The 9,074-nt window shown below is 38.7% G+C and overlaps 1 protein-coding gene across 1 annotated transcript; it reads left to right on the forward strand.

The window, feature by feature from the left end:
• Positions 1–1,312: 1,312 nt before the first annotated feature.
• LOC135684313 (uncharacterized) lies at positions 1,313–7,672 on the forward strand. Its single transcript, XM_065199831.2, has 4 exons — positions 1,313–1,329; positions 1,479–1,655; positions 1,778–7,256; positions 7,500–7,672. Exons 1-3 carry the CDS (start codon positions 1,313–1,315, stop codon positions 5,118–5,120), a joined length of 3,537 nt encoding a protein of 1,178 aa, XP_065055903.2. The 3' UTR covers positions 5,121–7,256; positions 7,500–7,672.
• Positions 7,673–9,074: the final 1,402 nt, after the last annotated feature.

Consider the following 9,074-nt stretch of genomic DNA (forward strand, 5'->3'; position numbering starts at 1 on the left):
TTCAGGAACAGGGTCCTCATGTTCTCCCCTCCCACTTAGTATTGAACGATTTCTTCGTCTTGCTACCCTCATTCTAAGATTTTCTTCACACTACTTCGAAAAAATGTCTATCTTGCAAATCTGTCTCTTGTATTGGTACACGTTTGTGTTTGCTTGTCCTTGAAACGTATGTTTCATGTGTCCGCGTGTCTGTTTGTAGCATGAGCGCGGCAATTTTTTTGGTCAAAGGGAACTCCCGGTTGCTACGTATATCTTGTGTGTCTTGGCGCATGCGTTATGTATTTTCTTCTGTGTGCGCTGCTGGAAATTCCCTTCGCCTTTTCGTTATTTGAAGGGATCTTCCGGTTGCATATTATTTATAGGGAGTGGTTTGCATCAATTTGGAATTCTGATCTCCAAAGAAGGGCTGTTGTGATTCTGGTGTTATTTGTGTCATCGGTTTCATTTTTCTCTTTTCCTTCATTTTTAATACACTTTCAATCATTGAGGTAGCACCCGGTATTTCTTAACCTGTGTATATATAGACTGGGCGTTTTATATCCAAAGGCTTTCTTGCTACGTTGCCTGAATATAATATTGATGTAACTCAAATGTAAATAAATTAATGAATATTTTGCCTAAGGCAACAGGACGGAGCAATCTTCTGGTAAAATCAGAATCCATTCCGTTGCTGCTTTGCTAAGACTGATGGTCAGGGGCGTACGTTGAAGATTTGGAGTGGGGGGAGGGGGGGCTGTAAACGGGTGAATATACCAACCAAAATTCAAATCTTGCTAGTCAATGTATAATTTATTCTACAGTTATATATTGTGAATTTTAACTGTTTTATCAATATGATCTTGTCAATTACGAGTTTTTCGTTGAATATATATTCTTAAAGGACATTATTATTATGTTGACAAGTTGCTTTGTATTATCCCCCTGTGCTTTATTCTTATGAAAATTAGTTTTAGTTAGTAGTATTCACACGTTGGAAAATAGAACACGAATATTACCGCATGCTTACCAGGAATAATATTTAACCAGAAACCAGTTTATCGAAGACACTTTAGAGACATCACCATAAGTAAGTAAGTTTATTTTAATGTATTTTCGTATTCAGTCTCCATTCCAGTTATTCAGTTTATCGCCGCTGTAAACGTTTTGTATTTACTTATATTCATAATTTACTTGTCTCAGATCGAATAAGATTTTCATTATACGATTGGGTGTCTTGTTCTAAAGTCTGTCTTGTGAAGAAACATACATTCGATTTATGTTAAACTGTCGAAGAAAGTGAGAACTGTAAACCGAGCGAATAGTGATAGGAACCATGGCGGAAGCTGAACAGTTGAAACGGGGTAAAATCGATCGAAGAACTGCGAAAGGAGTTTTTACTCGAGCCTTGAAAGCTTTAGATCACGTAATCGCTAATTAAAGACCGGTAAACGAGGTACAAGAACCTTTGGATAAATTTAAAGGAGCGTTTGAACTTTTAGTGCAAAACACGAGGAGTTTACAAACCTAATCGAGGATGACGATGAATATGAAGTAGAGGAAAGATGGTTAGCGGAATGCCAGGACTCATTTATGAAAATTAAAACGAAGGCAAAGCAATGTATTGATATATTGATGGAAATTTCAAGCGAAGACGAAGACGGAGTATCGGAAACAGCGTCAGTATTTTCAAGAAATTCTCGCGAGAACCCCCCGAGTGGAAACCCAAAACCGTTTGATGGATTTCCAAATATGCAGTCAATGATGCAAGGAGAAACAAGTGAGGGCAGTGTTGACAAAGACAAAAAATTCCATCATTTTCAGGTGATGTAAGAGAATATGCAATTTTTCGTTCTGACTTTAAACATGCAATCGAGGCTCGATACACCAAAAGATACGCCATTACACTGCTACGTACCTGTTTGAAAGATAAGCCTTTGGAATTGATCAAAGGAATTGGATCCGATTATGATGCAGCATGGGAGTATTTGGATGCTATTTATGGAGACCCTCGTTTTGTATCAGATGCAATCACACAAGATATTACCAAATTCAGACCACTGCAGGATGGTGAAGATGTCCGTTTTTGTGATTTAGTGCACGTAGTCAAACGATGCTACAACACGTTGAAGGAAGTCGGTATACCAAGTGATATTGACAATAGTCATATGCTTTCAATCACAGAGCAAAAAATGTGTGCTGATGACAGAATAATATGGGCACGTTACCTGGAGCAAGAGAAAAAAGTTCCAACTTTACAAGCATTAATGTTATGGATGACAGTGGAGATGAAGTCTCGTATGCGTGCTACAGCACCAATCAGATCAACATTTGTTCACAAGCGTACCGTCACTCATGTCCCTAGCGAAAGCAGCAACCGCAACATACTAACAAGACACAAATGCTGGCTTTGCTCAAACTCTTCACACTGGCCAGATCAATGTATAAAGTTTGCTGGGCTCAATGTGAATGACCGTCACAAAGTTGCCAGAGAGAATCATGTTTGTTTTAGCTGCCTGAAAAAAGCTGGAAGAGATCACAAAGCCGCCAACTGTAGCCGTCGCAAGCAATGTCCAGTCGTTAAAAATGGTATACGTTGCAACGGTTTCCATCATCATCTCCTGCACAAAGAGGAAAACGGCACAGTAGGAGTCGGAGTTGCCATCGCATCTGATGACAGAGAAGCAATCCTTCCAGTTATTACAGTCAACATCTCCAATTCAAGAGGTTTCTTCAATCGAAGAAATGTATTGTTAGATTCAGGAGCACAAATCAGCTTGATACGTCAAGAGACAGCTGAAAAACTAGGACTTAAAGGTCAAGATGTATCAGTCAACATTACAAAAGTTGGTGGAGAGGAAGAAACATTAAAAACAAAGAAATATACCGTTATAGTTTCCCAAATCAATGACCACAAACAGTATTCAGGCATTCCAGTAATAAGTGATGGTATCAAATCTGTCAACGCATCAAGACTACAAGAAATTTTTGGAATGCAAGCAGAAAAGGTGAGAAGAGAAAATGGCCCAGTGGACTTGTTAATCGGCATAGATTATGCTTTCATGCATTCAGGTAAAACAAGACAAGCTGGCCATCTGATGGCTCGACAGTCTCCACTTGGATGGGTATATTTTGGAGCAAGACCAGGAGAGACATGTGAGGTAACAAGCATACTTCATGTGAAGTATACAGAATCAGTTGACCTTGCTGCCTTTTGGACCACGGAATCAATGGGAGTTAATATGAAGCAATGCATATGCACTGCAGACAAACTGAGTGAAACTGAGAAGGAAGAGGCCAGAATCATTGCAGAATCGTGTGTTAAGGTGGAAAACCAATGGCTAGTTCCATATCCATGGAAAAAGGATCCCAATCTTCTACCTGACAATAAACAACAGGCAGTGAAGCGTTTAGAATCAATGGAACGTCGATTGAAGATTAAACCCGAACAAGCAGAAGCTTATGATAAGCAAATGAAAGAAATGAAGGAAATGAACTTTTCACGTAAATTGACAACTGACGAATTAAAAGAATATAAAGGTCCTGTGCATTACATCCCCCATCATGCAGTACTAAGACCAGAGAAGAAAAGCACACCTGTCCGAATCGTGTTCAACTCATCCTCAGTGTTTCAAGGTCATCAACTCAACGATTATTGGATGAAAGGCCCAGACTTATTGAATAACCTGTTTGGAGTCAGTCTGCGTTTCAGAGAAAGAGAAGTAGCATTGATTGGTGACATATCAAAGATGTATCATCGAATATTGATACCAGAACAAGATCAGCATGTACACAGATTTCTCTGGCGTAATTTAGAGACACACAGAGAGCCTGATGTTTATGTCAAGACAGTTCTTACATCTGGGGACAAACCAGCTCCAGTGATGGCACAGATTGCTTTGAGAAAGACTGCAGAAGAATGTAAAGAAATCAAACCGAAAGCTGGAAAGGTGCTGACAGAAAATGTTTACATGGATGGTATATGTGAATCAGTGGAAACGGTAGAAGAAGCAAAGAAGCTAGCAGAGGATATAGATTTTGTTCTGAAGAGCGGAGGTTTCCTAGTCAAAGGATGGATTTCAAACAAAGAACTGCATGAAAACAGCAAGCATACAGTAGAGTCAGATGCAAACAATATGTTGGAAGAAGAAGCAGATGAGAAAGTACTTGGAATTTCTTGGAACAGAAAGTCAGATACGCTGTCACTTAAAGTTGACTCTGACTTGATGAAACTCATTGATGAAGAAAAGCATCTAACAGAGAAGATAAAACTAACCAAAAGAAGACTACTGTCTGAAGTTGCAAAGATTTACGACCCAATCGGATTGGCTGCTGCATTTATTATCAGAGCTAAGATTGGAATACAGGAACTATGGCAGACTGGAATTGATTGGGATATAGAAATTCCTACAAATATGCGAGGGAAATGGATTGAACTGTGTAAAGAGATGAAAGGGCTCAACAATATTTCTTTCAAAAGACCATTGCTAACAACAGATGTTACAGAAAAACCATCATTGTGTTTGTTTTCAGATGCGTCACAAGAAGCCTTTGGAGCATGTGCATACCTTCGACAGAAGATTGAGAATGGCAAATTTGGTATTAGATTCGTTGCTGCCAAAACAAGAGTTGCACCACTAAAACAGCTAACCATACCACGCTTGGAGTTACAAGCTGCTGTCCTTGCATCACGTCTTGCAAAAACGATTCAAGAAGAATCAAGGATCGAATTCAAGGATGTTGATTTCTTCACAGACAGCTCGATAACATTAGCTTGGATTCAAAGTCCATCACGCAGTTACAAACCATTTGTATCATCCAGGATAGAAGAGATTCGAAGCAATTCAGACCCTAGCCAGTGGAAACACATCCCTGGGGAAAACAATGTAGCAGACGAGCTGTCACGAGGGAGTCATGTACATGAACTGAACGGAAGATGGATGCACGGACCAGAGTTTTTGCTAACTGCGGAAGGATTATGGCCAACAAAAGCTATTCCGTCACCAGTCAAAGAAGACAGTGAACGTCGTCAAGCTACAAAAGTCTGTTTGTCGATAAACACAAAGCCTGAAAATGTTATCAATTATGACACAGTCTCCAATTGGCCGAAGCTTATACGAGTTTATGCATGGATCAAAGATTAGCTGAAAATATCAGACGCCTGAAATGTCATGTACCATTTAAATATGGACCACTGAAACCCGAAGAACTCCAGAAATCAGAGTTGTTTCTGATCAAAGATGTACAAAAAAGCTTACATAACCGTTTAAAGAAAGGTGAATTCAAGTCACTCAGTCCTTTTGTTGACGAAAATGGGGTTATTAGAGTTGGAGGCAGAGCAGATAAAGCTTTATTGTCTTATGAGACAAGACATCCAGCCCTACTGCCAAGTTATCATAGGATTTCACTGCTGAAAACTAGACACGTACACCAACACGGACTCACCGGAGTTGCAACAACCACAGCAAAGATAAGGAGGAAATATTGGATACTTACAGGCAACAAAATAAGCAAATCTGTTAAATTCAAGTGTGTGTTCTGCAGAGAATTGGCACACAAAGCAGAAGAACAACAAATGAGAAGCCTTCCTGCAATATAACTGACACCGCAAACACCACCATTCTACTACACAGCATGTGATTATTTTGGACCGTACAATGTTAGAATTGGACGTAATAAAACAGCAAAGCATTATGGTGTCATATTTACATGCTTGAGTACAACAGCAGTTCACCTAGAGCTAGCAACAGATTTTTCTACAATGGAATTTTTACAAGTACTGAGAAGATTTTTCTGCATTCGAGGCTATCCAGCAGTAATTTTGGGTGACAATGGAACACAGATGGTTGGTGCAGAGAGAGTTTTGAGAGAGATGATAGGGGAATTCGACACTGACCAACTTCACGAGTTTTGTGCAGGGAAAGGTATAAACTGGATTTTCATCACACCGTCAGCACCACACCAAAATGGATGCGCAGAAGCACTTGTAAAGAGCAGCAAAAGAGCATTAAAAAGCGCGATTGGTGAACAAATTTTGAGACCCTTTGAATTATACACTTGTTTGATGGAAGTTGCAAACTTGTTGAACCAACGCCCAATTGGAAGAATTCCAAATGATCCAGATGATGGAGCCTACTTATGTCCAAACGATCTCCTGCTAGGAAGAGCTACCCCAAAAGTACCTCAAGGCCCATTTCAAGAAACTAAAGATCCACGTCAAAGGGTAGAGTTTGTTCAAAAAATTGTCAGATCATTCTGGAAACGATGGATACGAGATGTTTCGTTCCATAAAAGAAATGGCACATGGACCGCCGCAATGTCCAACCTAATGACACAGTTATTGTTGCTGAGAGTAACGCAATCCGAGGTAAATGGAACATTGGAAGAATCCTTGAAGTATTCTCGGGACCTGATGGGCGAGTGTCCAATGTCAAAGTAAAAACAGCAACAGGAGAATACAGTCGCCCAGTGACAAAGGTAGCAGTTATATGCACAGCAGAAGGATATGAATAAATAACTTTACATATTTTATAAGGACCACGCCCTTATCGGGGGCGGAGGATGTTTCGTTGATTATATATTCTTAAAGGACATTATTATTATGCTGACAAGTTGCTTTGTATTATCCCGCTGTGCTTTATTCTTATGAAAATTAGTTTTAGTTAGTAGTATTCACACGTTGGAAAATAGGATACGATCGTTACCGTATGCTAACCAGGAATAATATTTAACCAGAAACCAGTTTATCGAAGACACTTTAGAGACATCACCATAAGTAAGTAAGTTTATTTTATTGTATTTTCGTATTCAGTCTCCATTCCAGTTATTCAGTTTATCGCCGCTGTAAACGTGTTGTATTTACTTATATTCAAAGTTTACTTGTTTTAGATCGAATAAGATTTTCATTATACGATTGGGTGTCTTGTCTAAAGTCTGTCCTGTGAAGAAACAACGAGCAAATGAGATCCTTCCACGTGTTATCAAGATACACAATCCATAACACTTACCGACCATCCGTAAAATTTACCGACCAACTTTCCAAAAGTGGGGGAGGGGTGTACCATCCTCCACACCCCTCGGTAGGTACGCCCCTGCTAATGGCAGTTGAATATATGTTTTATTTATTTGGAAGTAAATTCCTTATCCTTCCTATAGATGTAAAAGTTTAAAATGGATGGTGAAAGCAGCAAGAAGCTGAAAAAAGATGCCGAAGCTGGAGCTTAAACAGTAGCAGGCCCACAGTTATACGAAAACCCAATACCAGATGGACCAGGAATTAGGTGAATACATTTTTGCAATCATTATTGTCACGTAAACTTTTATTTTGAGCGCAACAAACAGCCTGATATTTATTTCGTCTTGAACTTTGCTATTTCCCTTTATATTCAGTGGATTGTTAGCATAAGGGCATCGTTTCGTAGTTTTTGATATTTGCATCAAACCCTTGCTCAAGTCTTTTTCTTTGCTCCTCAAGGTATTGTAATTTCAAATATTGGTAGCTTACTTTGTGATTTTTATTATAGTAATTTTGAAAGCAATGTGAACAAGATGCAACGTAAAGAAATATGATTTGGTTGTTCAATATCCTGAGCAGTGTGAACTCCGGAAAGCGTTCTTGAAGGCTGTCAGTTTTAATCCAACTGCATTGGTCCGTTGTGTTGTTATGGTATCAATTCAAATTAGAATTTGCGCCTTATTTTTGGTTGGTTTCTTGTTTCAATTCTGTTTTAACTTTCTTATTCATGAAAAAGTACTATCTCAAATGGATGTCATGCAGCACTTAGTTTTGGAGTAGTGCTTTAATGCATCTCGACAGCAATTAGTTTTGTTGATCAGGGTATAAGTTCTTGCTGATATTTTGAAACTACGTTAACCCAACATCTGCCATATCTCCAGAGAAGGCTTGATGTATCCTTGCAACTCAGATATAAAATTCCATAAGTTTCTATAATCGCAAGATGCGGATAAAGTTTATGTCTTGCATAGGAAATAACTGCATAATGATTACGTCATGGCTGCATGAGCATATGAATGTTAATACGAGTGATTGGTAAGACTACTTTTTTAAAAGAGATTCCAGGCGTGGATATGCTTTGAGGAAATAAGAATATTCTTATAAAAGCTAACCACGTAACTTTAAAGATCTTTAGTGTCATTTTTGGACCCTGTTCGCATAGAAAACAAATCTTTATTATTGTAATGAGTCTTAATCTGATAAACAAAACCATATAAACAAATAAAACCAAAGTTTTGCAAGTATCGCCGTTTTGGAAATATGGACTAAATTTTGGCAATAAATGAGTCTTTTAAGGCTTTTTTCGGAATACTCACATTTATGGTTAACGTCAAAGCCAATAAAATTATCCCCCTCTTGTGTTTTTTTCTTGAAACAGCCCCCTTTTTTGTTAAAAGCTAATACAATTTGCAGAAACTCCAAGGGGGGAGGGGCATATCGATGATTTTCTAACAAAAGTAACATGGTTTTGGAAGTCTGTGATCATTCTTGGACATTGAATCATTCGTTTTGGTTTTAGTATTCGGAGTGCTCAAAACATCTCAGGGTAACTGCAAAATAAAATATCAAGAGGAGGATGCAAGAAATGCAAAAACACTTGCTAATGGCAAATACTTGTGAAGATGCTTGGTGTTTTTGAGCTCTGTTAAACGAAGCAGCAAAAATATTCACCCTTCAACTAGAAAAAGGACGTTTCAAGCACCAAATTTTGCTACAGCCAAGAATGGCTCAAATGATCAAAACCCTGAGGTTCTGCGAATCCTCTCATTTAACATCACATATGGTGTGAGGTATAACTCAAAGTCACACGAAGTAAATACATGGATCTTGACTAAACAGCTGAGAGAAAAAGGGGAATCATGGAACGAATGTCCCACAAGGTATTTGCCCGCAGATGATATTTTATAAGAGAGCAAATAAATTCCTTGTAGCATTGGTTTTTAAAGATTTAAATCAGTTTAAAAACGAAATGCACTTCCATTGCATTGAACGTCCCTGAATCCGCCCCTGACAAAAGGAAGACTGGGGCTGAGCCGGCTAGGAGACCAAAGTGGTGAGAAATATGAGCAATGTGAAAGTTGAG

The sequence above is a fragment of the Rhopilema esculentum genome, chromosome 21 (genome assembly GCF_057945365.1).
Source record: "Rhopilema esculentum isolate cy_ngs chromosome 21, ASM5794536v1, whole genome shotgun sequence".
NCBI classification, from domain to species: Eukaryota; Metazoa; Cnidaria; class Scyphozoa; order Rhizostomeae; family Rhizostomatidae; genus Rhopilema; species Rhopilema esculentum.